At 41.4% G+C, this 13,423-nt stretch overlaps 1 protein-coding gene across 1 annotated transcript; it reads right to left on the bottom strand.

The window, feature by feature from the left end:
- Nucleotides 1–161: 161 nt before the first annotated feature.
- Nucleotides 162–12,459, bottom strand: eftud2 (elongation factor Tu GTP binding domain containing 2). The gene is made up of 28 exons (XM_068579098.1): nt 12,345–12,459; nt 11,545–11,660; nt 11,287–11,449; nt 11,057–11,135; nt 10,801–10,876; nt 10,020–10,085; nt 9,883–9,918; nt 9,529–9,619; nt 9,342–9,424; nt 9,000–9,166; nt 8,745–8,869; nt 8,578–8,641; nt 8,385–8,475; nt 8,127–8,262; nt 7,705–7,832; nt 7,164–7,357; nt 6,741–6,852; nt 6,513–6,653; nt 6,148–6,249; nt 5,982–6,064; nt 5,602–5,688; nt 4,587–4,713; nt 4,075–4,162; nt 3,753–3,871; nt 3,339–3,433; nt 3,052–3,205; nt 708–815; nt 162–620 (listed from the first exon to the last, which is right to left on the bottom strand). The coding sequence occupies exons 2-28, from the start codon at nt 11,647–11,649 to the stop codon at nt 525–527; spliced, it is 2,916 nt and encodes a 971-aa protein (XP_068435199.1). The 5' UTR covers nt 11,650–11,660; nt 12,345–12,459; the 3' UTR covers nt 162–524.
- Nucleotides 12,460–13,423: the final 964 nt, after the last annotated feature.

The raw sequence follows: 13,423 nt of genomic DNA, 5'->3' as shown, positions 1-13,423 counted from the left end.
TCTCAAGCCACAGAACTGAGTCCACGACACTCAAACTCCCCAACTTACAATTATAAACTCCCTTTATATGTCAAATACACAAGCGCTCTAACGTTGCATCATGTGCATTCTGTCATCGACTAAGAAAGCACAACAATAAAACATATTTCTTTGACTTACACAAACTTATTTTATTCAGAAATATGCCAGACCGACGACATCCAATTTCTTTTAAAAAAAACACTTCCAAGTCATCTTATTCTAAAAAAACAATGATAATTTGTACATACAAAAAATAAAAATACAAGAAAGATGACAAACACACCTCTGCAATGTTTTGACAGCCGTTTTCCAAAAGGAAAGAACACCTGAATCAATCCAGGTGAGCTCACTCCGTTACAGATACGCTAACAACATAGCAATGGAGTCTTCTGAGTAACCGCTGTGTAACCTGAATCTATGAAATCCCTTTATGGATTTTGCGTGACTGTAGTTAGATTGCGTGACTAGTGGAGGTTTCGGTGTTGCATTTCTGGTTTGCAGTCTCACATGGGGTAGTTGAGCACCACGTCCTGTTTGGCCAGCTCCAACAACATGGGATCATCGAAGAACTTGCTGATGCTCACATCCTCACTCAGACCCTGCAGAGCAACACACACACACACACAAGATCAGACAAGAAGACACACAAACAACTGAGGAGATGAACGGGAAGACCAAAGGCTCACCTTGCGCCTTCGGGTCTTGATCATGAACTCTCTGGCCAGGTGGGGCGCGGGTTGAGGCTCAAGAGGCCGGATCACAATGCTCTTGTCTAACGGGTCACCGGGGACGATCTGAAAGGAAATATTAACTGTAGTTATCATAGAGAGGAGACACAAACGGCAGCTGGATCGGAGAAACAGTGCGATGACATCAACAATCACATTTTGAGCTTTAACAAACTGAGTGGACACTTCTAATAGTGGCTCTGACCTTTCACTAAATATCTGATTCAGTAGCAAGTCTGTCTGATTGTTACGGAGTCAGGACTGCGTCCATCAACTTGATGGAGAAGCAACGTGAAAAGTGCCGTCACCGCTTCAGTTTGTGACCAAAGCAATGTTAGCAGGACGAGTTAGACGAAGCGTTCGCAGGCGTTTAAAAATGATTCACTCAATCTATTTTATTAAGGCCCTCGCAGCGTAACCTACACAACACGATCTCATTGTATTCAGGGGGAACACGTCATATAGCCATGGCAAAGGTTGAAAGAATCTAGAAAACGTTTGGGAGAGTGGGATAAATAAGACGTTTCCAGCCGCAGGGGCAGATTAAACGGGAGGAAAAGGGAAAAAATAAATCAATGGCATGGCTGAAGCCCAATCAACAGATGGGAAAGCGCTGCTAACAACAGTAACTCAACACTGTGCCGTTTGCATGCCAATACTGGCCGTACATAATCAAACTAATGAGGGAGGCACACATAGCCTCTTGAGTTTATTGGGGCAAACAACACAGTTCAGGGAATCCATGATATTCTTATTTTCTAGGGCAGTTCAATCCATATGTGCCTACAGGAATAATGTCTGTTGACACCCAGAGAAGATTCAGAGTGTTGATTGTGTCAGGGTAAAACTCTGTAGCTGCCCTTTAGAAAGTAAATTCATCAGGCGATTGGTTTTGGACCCAAGGAGTGTCTTCTGGGTATTTTCTGTTCAGCACCAACAACCTCAGACAAGGTGATGTGGAAATAAATCATCACACTTGACAGGAAGTAAAAAACAGCGTTCTTTTAACCGACTAACAAAACATTTTAGGAATAATGCAAGAAAAAAAAATCTAATTTAGTAACTGCTTTTCTTACAACTCAGTGGTTTGCGTCATATTAAGTATATAAAAGAAAAACTGACAGCTAAATAATGAAAGGTCAATATACTGCTCAGTACTGTAAAACATGGTAGCGCGAGCTTTTTTTTTAGCTTTAGTTCTGCGGAGGCAAAAATGTCAACAATGGTTGTCACTTGTTCTATATGTTCCCAAAGGATCACTCCATACAAACACTTCTCCAGTGTTTGTACAAGCATGTAAATAAATAATTAATGACCCTTGTTTCACACTTTTCTCCTCGGGGGGGAAAGAACATTAAATATTAGCACTGAGGAAACATGTTCCTCTTCCACATGAAGGACTTTGCTGTTAGGTAGTAATCCTCCTAAGTGGAGTTAAATTTCACTGACACAGCTCTGCAGAGTGCAGACACAAACGCATGTCAGACATAGCAGACCGAGACAGTTACACTACACTTAAAACTTAATGACTTGACACTACACATCAGAAGCATTTTAGCAAGAGTGGCAGACATGTGCACACGGTTTGACACTCTGCTGCACAAGCGGTTACAGTTACGTGTACGCCAGATTTGATGCTTGTGACAAAAGGATATATTTTTTAAATCAGGTTTGTCATCTTTACGAAGCTTTTTTTTTCAATCTGAAAAATAAATGTCTTAATGTTCACATGTTTATCATGAATTACAAATGTTATAGCTATTCATTCCCATGGCTGCTGGTCAGATTAACGGCAGTGACCGGCTCTACTGCCGACAGAACTGCAGATAAATGGTAACGGAGGTTGCATTGACTTATGATCCGTTCAAGCTCTATTCAGTAAAAATGAGTATTGAGCGAAGTTAAATCATGTGCTCCAATCTCGTCTATATTCCATGACAGTGGTGAAAAAAGATCGTCTGCAGCCTTGCTGTCAATTATATTTCTAGGGGAAAAAATCGATATGAAATAAACGGAATCAGCAGGTCAGATTTATTAAAAAACTCTGAGTTGGACAGGACTAGCTGTTCTCCCATCACTTCCATTGAAACAGCGTCAGGGACAGATCTCTTCACAGCCAGATGACCAATTAAGAGGACAATAACTCTTGAAATGTACACATGGTTTAATGGGTGGAGAACTGCAGAATTAGCACCATGCATAGCTAAGTGCCATCTACTATTGGCATAACGGTAGTCGGTGGAAACGTGCATTAATTCACATTTTGCCATTTCTCTGTATGCTGTTCATCTGGTTCGCTTACCTGCCAGTGGTGGAAAACAGACAGGGCAAAGGCCTGACCCTGCGTATGTGTCCGAAGGTCTGTCTCGAAGCCAAAGGAGTCGATGGCCGGGATGAAAGCCTTTATGGTGTAGAGAGGAGACCCTGGAATAGGTGCGTCCTGGGTGACATGACCCCTTGGAAGACAAACACAGGACCACATTTTGTTTAACCATAAACCCTTGCTTTTTTTTAATATTGCAGCATATTGTCAATGCATTACATTTCTGCCTGGTTGACACTAGATATTAGGAGAATGAATATGCCAACCTCCTTCGAGCCAGCACTGTGTAGACCGCAGATACACAATCCGCTGGAGCCTGAACCTCCACAAAGTAATAGGGCTCCATCAGCCTTGGAGTAGCCTGCGACACGAGGGAGACCAAACATTAGAAAGGGAGGTCAAAGGCGAGGAGATGTATGAAAATGAGGTTCAGGCCATGCACAGATACGACACAGCCAATAATGTATCATTACAGCTGTGAAGAAGCCAACGATAAGAAGAGATGCCAAAACTGTAAAAAAGAGGGAAGGTATCACACTACAATTAAAAGAGAACGCAGTCAGCAAAATGGAAATCGTAATCACGATAATGGGACATTACAGAAAGCAAAGATGAAAATGAAGGCAGGAGGAGCTGGTGGCAGATTAGGAGAAGAATGGGCTCTGGGATGATGATCTCACCATGAGGAAAGCAGAGTACACCACTCTCCTGGCTGTCGGGATGACCTGGCCGCCTCCTCTGTGCAGGGGCTCCTGAGCAATGACTGCGTCAAGGATCTTAAACTTCACATTCCTGATGGCTGAAAGGAGCAGAACAAGTTTTTGAGACATCACACTCATTAGGAAAACAGTTTTTTTCCCCCGTTCGCACAATGCTTAACGCTCACGGTTGTAGACATTCAGGCTCATAGGAAATTCCAGTACCAATGGCAGTGCAGAGAAAAAAAACTCCTTTTAAAAACTGACATGTTTCAGCGGTAAAAAGAAGGAGTAGAGAACTCACGCTCATCACACAGAGGCCCCTCTCTGGTGCCCCACTGGAAGCCCTGAACGATGCTGTCTTTGACCGAGCCGAGCAGCGCCTTGTCCACCTACAGAGGAAAAGCAAATGACATCAAGAGATCGGTATGAAACCGGTATTCTGATCCCGAATGTAGCTTTATTAAAAAATGATGTAATCATTGTCACCCAAGTCAAAGGTTGAAGAAAGTGTGAGGGTCTAAATTTGAAATGGTAACAACTTCAAGGTTTGAGTTTTTTCAAAAATGTGTTGGATCCAGTTTCTCATGTGTAAGAATTTATTGCTTCTTCGGTTTGTAAATTGAATATTTGGGAGTTTGAACTTTTGACCTGATAAAACGGGTGATTTGATCTCTTTGGACTCTGGAATGTTGACATTAAAAACTTGATCCAAAAAGAAAACAGTTGTCACACGATACAGCTAATAGACCAATAGGAAACGGTGCCCAGACAAGGAGCCTAAATTCAGCCGTGATTGGTTGGTACAAAACTCACCTCAGAGGGCAGCGTGTCATCGACGAGGATGTTTGGTCCCGTGGTGTCCGGTCCGAATGCCCAGATGGACCTGGCAGCCAGCAGATCCCAGTCGTACTTTGTCTGGAAGAACTCTCCCAGCTTTTTCCTGCCATGAGGAAAGAGAGCTGGTTGGAAGGAGGTCTGCGCAGTGTGTCAGCGGGAACATTAAGGAGATTGGTTGATCGGGGGGCAGTGGGGTTAATGGCAGAGGAGGAGTAGAGCGCAGGTTCAGCTTAATGGTGTGTGAAGTATGTCACTTCTTTGGCATCGCTGGCACCGCTGGGTCCAGATGGCCGAACAGATGAGCCGAGGACTGACAGGAAGCCACGCTCCAGCAGAACACGCACTCGCAGACTCGTCATGTCACGAGGACGGCGAAATGCAGGCATGATTTTAGTGGCTGATTCAAATACTGAGAGATATCTGATCAATGTACACGGAGGGATTTAAATGAGAACACGCTCGTCACATTGCACAGAAATGCTCGTCCTTCATTTAAATATTCAATTACAGAAATGCTCTTCTGTACATCTTTTTACATTTTTTAAATAAAGATATATTAATAGTGAACATTGATCTTAAATTTAGCATTTCTTACATTCAGTTTCCACAGTCCCTTTCAAACCGACACGGTGAGGCAGAAATACCTGATTACTGTTGTGCAGTCCTAACAGTTTAACATTTATTATAAAGGACCATTTCCACCCCAGACTTTTCCATATCTTTCTACCTTATTCAATAATTACATTTAATTAAAGAACCAATCACCTCGCTGGCTCCTTTATACCGGTTGAGCCAGGAAATAATGAAAACTAATGATCGGCCAGAGTGGCTCTGATATATGGAGAAATTAATAAGGCTATATCAGAGTGAAATGGAGGAAATCTACACATCTAAGATGAAAGGCACATTAAGTCACTTCAATTAATTAAGGGATCGCAAGTTCAATATGTGTGGTGGCGATATTGGCTCCATCTCATCTGCTGCATCTCACCTGTTCCACGTGATCTGCACCACTTCGTTCTCGATGTCCTCAGCCAGCCCCTTCTCCAAGGGCTCAGCAATCATGGTGATCTTATTCCTGTCAATCACATCACACAGCTGTCAATCACTCATTCTGGGTCCGGGAGACTCGGCCACAGGGAAGGACTAACTGACAGTGACTCCAAACAAAGAAATACAAACAAAGAAATACACCATCGAAGCGTGTTAAAACAGTTTGTCAGAAATTAGAAACTTTATAAAAACAGAAAATTATCAGAGCCGTAAAGTTTAAGTGATATCAATAATTTACCAAAGTATGTTTTCTTGTAATTGCACTCTTGTCATTGTGGGTGTGGAAAAGATCTAAACAATATCGTGTTCGATACGTACTTTTTGTTTGGCGTCTCAGCGAAGCACTTGAGTGATGACGTCTCGACAACCGTTTCGCAGAAAGTCACGACGGGGTCAGCAACCTGTGGACAAAGACGAGCACGATTACACAAGGAAACACAAAGACTCGCTTATATTGATTTTTGTAGGCAGTGAGAATATTTACTTTGATGTCGATCTCAGAGTACATCTTGCGCAAGTCGTGCATGACACAGTCCAGGTAGAGCTCTCCCGTCCCTAAGATGACGTGCTCCCCAGATTCCTCCACCTGAAAGACAAAGACGTCCACATATGGCCAATTAAAATTAAGGCATTTAAGTAACACAATTATTGTTGAGATCAGTTTTGTCCTTCTTGCAGAATCCATATTTGTATTTTATTTCCTAGAGAACCATTTCAAGAGGCTACCCAGCTGGTTAAATGTCTAACAGAATAAATGTAACCAGAGTAATTACTTTATTCAGCTTGTGTTAGAGGGATTGACATTTACAAGTGTTGAAAGCGTGTTCCTTTACTTATGTGGCGACTTACCTTTGTGGTGAGAGACGGATAGCTCTTGTTGACCTTCCTCAGTCCGTCCAACATTTTCGGCAGCTCTGATGGGTTGACGGGCTCCACTGCGATCTTTATAACTGATGCCGTGTTGAACTTCAGTGGCCTGAAAATCTGAGCCTGTCAGAGAAAATATTACAAAAAATTAAGCGATACCATTTCTCATAAAGTCATTTTAAAAAGTGGTATTTCCGGCTTCAGTCTCACCTCTTCGTTCCCTCTGGGCTCTGTGATTGTTGCGGTCTTGACGATTGGCTGGTCGCAACCTTCGATTAGAACCCAGTTGCCAGCAGGCACTCGGTTCACTTCAATCTGGTATCTAAAAATGTGAACGGCACAGTAAGATTTTAGAAAAAATTACCGTTAATAAAATTAAATGCATTTGAGAAGTATATATGTATATGTGGTGTATTTGAGAACTTAAGATACAAAATAAAACATTTATTTGTGATAAAATGACACGTCATTATCTCCTGATGTGATAACCTGCCGCATATAAACCAAACAATAATCTCAGTCTGTATTTATTAAATGAAACCCTATATAGAATATTAATGGCATACTCTATTAATACTCTTGTTTTAACATTCTTTGCTTGGCGTCTCCTACACAGAAAACATTGCAGTGTACCTGGCAACTGAAATCCAGAGGCGGCCCACAGTGCAGACCTGGGAGTCCTCCTCATCTTCAAGGGTGTAGTTCTCTCCTAGCACCTTGACAGGCTGACCTGCCTGAATGGTCCCGCTCAGCACTCTGCCAAACGCATGAAACTGAACCCCGTCCTCGGTGCTGTACATCTTAGTGGTGTGACACATCAAAGGACCCTGAGGGCGAGAGGCATGAGGTGAGCAGAAAAGAAGGATAAGAGGGAGATAGAAAACAGGACAGGAAAGACACCGGAATGTGCAATTTCTTTCCAAAGAAAAGCCCATAAGAGGACGCTGGCAAAAAGCAGTGAGACTTTTAATGGAACTTGGAAAACTGTGATGTCTTTTATTGTCTTATTTAAAAGCTTGCTCATTTCAGGAGAATTAAAACAGATTGTTGGCTTAATCTGTAAGAGCAGCTGGAATAACTAGAAACAGATTGCCGCATTTTGCAGTTAATTGGCGAATCTGCTTCTCACCAGCCAATAAACAGGAGATTCCTGCTCTGCTTCCTTAATACTCACATCAGGGTCGCACTCTACCATGGCCTCCCCAAGGTCTGTATCCAGACCGCCAGCGTACGTGTGCTCTATCTTGCTCCTAGCACCCTCATGTGGTGAGGGGATGTGTTGTACACACATGTCGACAAAGCCTGGAGAGAAGAAATGTGTGCTCAACTTAACATTCATACAAGATGTTGACCAAATCATGATAATTTCTCTTCAGATTAAAATTACAATCAGGAGCAGATATATTGTGTAAAGCAGCAAGACAGATAAAGTGCATCTGAGAGTCTTTGTTCTAATTACTATACTACTATTAATATTACTATACTACCAATATATTCATGCATACAGTTCAATGAAAGAAAAAACATTGTTCTATACATACAATGAATAAATTATAAAAATACTGACAAACAAAATGAAAACAAATGAAGCCTTACCGGTGAACTCTCCAAAGAAGCGGTTACAGACCAGCCTCAGCAAAGGTCGGATGTTCAGCTTCAGTTCCTCTTTCGTAAGGTGGATCCCCAGTTCATCCAGAACTCTGGGAAGAGATGTGTCCACGTCCCCAACCACCTAGACAAAAAGAGGATTTGGGTGAGGATGACACACTGCGGTCAGCGACTCAGCCAGATCCTGAAAGTATTGTGCTTGTTGTGTTGCTTTGTTCCACAAAACATGTGTTAGCCATGTCCAACCTGTGAGAGGATCTTGTAGAGAGGCTCCAGAACAAACTCCACAAAGCTGCGCTGAGAGTTACTGCTGGGAGCTTTCTTGGTGAACTTGCGACTGTACAAAAAAACAGAAGATGGCAGATATGAGAATGTGTTAAGAGAGGATTGCTTAGCATTAAATAGCAGTATTCTGTTAAAGTCCAAGTTTGATACTCACGTTTTGGGGTTGAAATAAATGTCTCCCCAAAGCCTCTTGGCAAACTCATTATAGTTGATGTCACCTGCAAACACAAAGAGATGAGCAAGTTAATACTTGACTAACTGTGTGAGGCACAAGATAGAAAACAGGATGTGCCGGTGTAACTTTATGCTGAAGAGCCTTACCATAAGTGTCGGAGTAGATCTTGGCAAAGGACCCCAGAGTGAAACAGACGCTGTACTGAGAGCTAGCAAAGCACACGTTTCCGAGGAGCGGAGACACCACCAAGTTCTCATCTGTGGAGTAGGTGCTGTGAAGGAAGAGAAATGACAATGAAGTGCCTGATGTCACTATTCTTTCCACCAATAAGTAGCACTACATTTCAAGAAGCCATTCATGTCCTCTAAACACTGTGCACGTGATGGGTTTTAAGGCATTACCTGAGCAAACCATTGACCTCGTCCACAATGTGCCGAAGTTTATAATAGGCGTCTGTAGGAGGCAATTTGAGCTCTCCAATGAGCCGGTCCACCTTGTTGATGCAGATGGTGATTGCCATACGCTCCTGAACTGCATGTTTGATCAGGCGCTCTGTGTTCAGCATCACCTGAGCAGAGATACACCAAAGGCAGAGTTAACAGTTACTATCTGCTGTGAAAGTGACCGGTACCAGAAGTGAGTCGAGTTGAGCAGTGCTGTTTTCAAGGTTGAAGAATATTGACAACTGTGCAAAGAGTGCAGGATTGGGAGACCATGAAGGGAAGAAATTAGGATTGACTCACTCCTTCTGCTGCATCTATGAAGAGGACTACACCGTCTGAAAGCCGGATGCTAGAAGTGACCTCATCAGAGAAGTTCACGTGGCCTTAGGGAGAAACGAAATGTTAAACATCACTTTCTGCTGAGATACACCAAAACAAACCAGCAAACACACATTCAGTAAACACAACATCCAGCAATGCACTATACCTGGTGTATCCATGATGTTGAAAAGGTAGGATTTTCCTCTGGAGTCTGGCAGGACCATTGTGACAGGGGCGCTCTTGATACCAACACCTCTCTATGGAAAAAGCACATGTTAGAAATGACCTTTGCAGAAAGAGAAACATAATTATATCAGCTTAAAGATGATTTATTAATGATTTCTGGCAAAATGCTCCTGCAACTTCCACTTAAGTAAAGATGTCAAATTAAACTGTATTCTTTTGTAGTAGTAATAGTTCCATGTTTGCAATTTCTATGACATTTGAATAAGTGGGAACTCAATATTTAAGGATATAGTGAGTTGTTATTATGATTGAACAATATAACACCACCACTTACCTCCTGTTCTGTAAAGAGGATGTCTGTATATCGGAGCTGAAAAAGTCAAAAGTCATGTTAGTTCTGCTGTAATACACAGAATACAAGTGTAATCATTTTTTTTACACAATGGGTTTATCATTCTAGTTGATACTCACATCCACATCGTCTCTCTTCCTGATTTCTGGGTGCGTCTGTTCAATCAGGCAGTCCACAAAACAGGTCTGAACAGAAAGAAAAAAAAAGAATAAAATTCACAGATGAGTCCAAAGAGCAGCCACGGTATTAGCATATGCTCCAAAAAATTTATATCCTCATTAATTTTTCATCTTAAGAACACATGTCCTCTTTGGCAAAATGCCACAGAAAAGCCCTGCAGTGAGTCACCAATTATTATACAGGCCTGGCGAGCTGCCAGACCAACAGGAACCCCCGCCAGAACAAAAAGAATAAAATTACACACGCACGCACGCATGCCTGTAATAACAGCATGTCTGTGTTATCTAAACCGCTGAAATCAGTTGAACACCTACTATGAGAGAATATGTCAAAATCCTTCAGTTTACAAACTGAACGGTCCACCAATGAGTTGACAGATTCTGTGTTTTTAGCTGAGCGAGATCAGAGAACATTCAGTTTGTGGGAGGTGCCGTTTTTTTAAGTTTGCTTTTAACTAATGAGCCAGGTGGGTTATTTGACATTTAATGCTATATTTCTTGCCAGCAATTAGTCAAATTGTAATTTAGGTGGCAATTTGACCATATGTGCTCTGACAAATTTAGTATGCAGCTAACACACTGGTCATAATTTTGACTTAATGAAAACTCAACTCCTGGCATTTTTGTGCACATCCACCTGACCCAAGCAGTCAATACTGCCCTCACTAAAAATCTACAAATAAAAAGCTAAAAGAGACGCAGCCATGAGGCGGGCACTAACCTTGCCGTGGTGAAGATGACCACACAGGGTGACGTTACGGATTAGCTCAGGACCATCCATCAGATCTGCAAGGAATCTGCCAAGAAAGAAGAGGGATATCAGAGCTTGAAAGACACACAGTAAACACATGCAAATGTAATATATGCACTAGGAAATACAGCAGTGTGGTAACTGCAACTGTTTGTACGTACGTTTGTATCTTCAGACTTCATTGGCAGAAAAAAAACACATGTATATACTCATGAAGATGACTTACTCCATATCATAAACAGTGGCAGGTAATTCCTGCTCCATCAGGGTGAACCGCTTGTTCTTCACAGGCTTGATGATGGGCTCTGGAGTGAAGCAACAACATGTGTATTTGTAAGGATTGGAATATAATTTATAACATTATGACTATGTGAGAGCATGTGGATCAAGTAAGTAAATAGTATGTTGTTTACTGCAAATCTGCTAATACAGGCTGCACTGCTCTTTGCATCTAACCTGTGAGAGGTTGTGTGTCTTCCTCTTGGACTATAGTTTCCACTTCAGGTCCATAAACCTCCTCTGCTGTCGGATAGTACTTCTTGTCTTCATGCAGGACCACCTCCATGCCAGGGACATCCTCATCAACATCAGCAGGCTCATCATCTTCGTCATCATCAACCTGTACAGGGAGAGTGTAATTACCATGACATGTTTGCACATATTGAATTAAAAGCACCACCAAGGCAACAGTTTATAGACATTGTTTATAAGTACCTCGTCAACATCTCTGTCCTCTGTATCCAGATCATCTTCATCGTCATCAGAGTCGAGCTCTGGACCGATGTAGTTTCCAAACTCGTCATACAGATCAGCCTCCATCTTGTAGAGAACTGAAAGGGTCATGGGTTAAACATTGATATAAAGTTTCGGTCATTTGGTCAAGAAAATATATGATTTAAAACCAATGACAAAAGACAATGACACAACAGCTCTGCGGAGAAAAAATTGGAGATGAAATAGCCGTGTCTACAGTCTCTGATGTGGAAGACGATACGAGAATTGTCAAAATGTGCATTATCAATGTTATTTCATGTCTCTGTTGGTGTGATTCAATTAGCAACAAGAGTCAATTACACGTCTCATTAGTAAAAAAAAAAAAAGTGCCTTGTACTGTGAATTAGGTTTTGCTCTTTTTCCAAAAGCCGGTGATGACTTCCTCAGCAGTCTGCTTAAACATAACGTTACCGTAAGTTAACATTAGAGCCCATGCTAAGTTTGCATGTAGCACAACATGCACCACGACAGACATGTATCATATAGTTTACGTCGGGGAAAAAAACTTGACACAATCTGTCTTACGTGAGAACTATTCAATGATTACAAATCAACATGTCCTTGTTTGCAATGTTAGCAGCGAGTCAAAAACTAGCATGCTAGCCAGCTAACAAGTACAGCAATGAATGACTTGGAGGCGACGTTGCAGTTACGTTTCTGTTCAGCAATTCAGCTCAACGGAGCTTGAAGTTTATCTTCAGGAACTGAACTATAATTTACAGTGTACGGAACTAACTCACCTGTAATCTGTTGTAGTAAACTCAGCAAAGATTATTATCGAGATAGAAGTTCGGCGCGTATTCAGAAGATAAATAAATTCCCAAAAAGCGCCATGCGCACGAGATACTACTTCCGGCTTTCTTCTTCTATTGACATGAGGGCGGTTAGGGCGGTTCGGACTCACTATCGCCCCCCATCGTTGAGGGTTCATTTAGAAACTGCATCGACCTTTTACATCAGTTTTTCTCGCTAAACTACCCTTTAACACCTCGAAATTATTATAAAATATGCATAATCACATCATTACAATTTAAACGTGGTATCTTGAATTCCTTTACCAGAAATATTAACATGTCTTCTCTACTTTGGCGTTTGTGTTGTAGGAGATTGTTCCCATGGGTGACATGAGTGCTTTTAGTGCTATCCAGTGGCCATGGTGCGCAACTACAACTCTGACTATTATGAAAGTTTTTTTTTTTTGTTAACACATCCGCAGGCTCTGAGTAACATTTTGAGGTGGTCTATTATCGATAAGAAGTGGAATAAGTTTATAACTATGGCTAATTTCTTTTTTTAATCTAATCTAAAATTAGACACACATTGCCTCATAAATTGATTTGAAGTCAGCTCTTTAAAGGCCTTTTATTTTGTAATTAATCAGAATGTCTTGATTGTCTTTAAGTGACATCTTAAGGTGGTCTACTATCAATATGAAATGGAATTAGTTTCTAACTAGGAGTAATTTCCTTTTAAAAAGCTTTCATTTTTAAATTACCTTCAGAGGAAGTCTGCTCTTATTTTGAATTAAGTTCTTACATGCTCGTACCTTAATGCCAAACACAAACGGGTCCCGAAAAAAAGGCCTGACCTTAGTATATTAACAGTATGTATCTCTACAATTTGCTGTGCTATAATTGGTTACAACAGACATTCAATAATTGCATTGTCTTGATGAAGCGCAAAGGAAGAGTCGAAACTCATACTGCATTTTCCAGTGAGCTCTTGCATAATACAATGTAAAAAAGAAATAGATGGGCATTTGGTTTGCATCGTCACCAATGGAGGGCAGTGAACATTAATTAATGGTAATATCTATTAT

The sequence above is a fragment of the Clinocottus analis genome, unplaced genomic scaffold, assembly GCF_023055335.1.
Source record: "Clinocottus analis isolate CAN_PGR_092001 unplaced genomic scaffold, fCliAna1.0.p SCAF_16, whole genome shotgun sequence".
Lineage (NCBI taxonomy): Eukaryota > Metazoa > Chordata > Actinopteri > Perciformes > Cottidae > Clinocottus > Clinocottus analis.
This window is presented reverse-complemented; position numbering and strand designations above follow the sequence as displayed.

Excerpts from the sequence above, each read along its gene's own strand:
- eftud2 (XM_068579098.1), bottom strand. The coding sequence starts at position 11,649 with ATGGAGGCTGATCTGTATGACGAGTTTGGAAACTACATCGGTCCAGAG. Across the intron at positions 9,425-9,528 it reads CAACATCATGGATACACCAG|GCCACGTGAACTTCTCTGAT; the intron begins GTATAGTGCATT and ends TTTCTCCCTAAG. Across the intron at positions 3,434-3,752 it reads TGTACTCTGCTTTCCTCATG|GCTACTCCAAGGCTGATGGA; the intron begins GTGAGATCATCA and ends CTCGTGTCGCAG.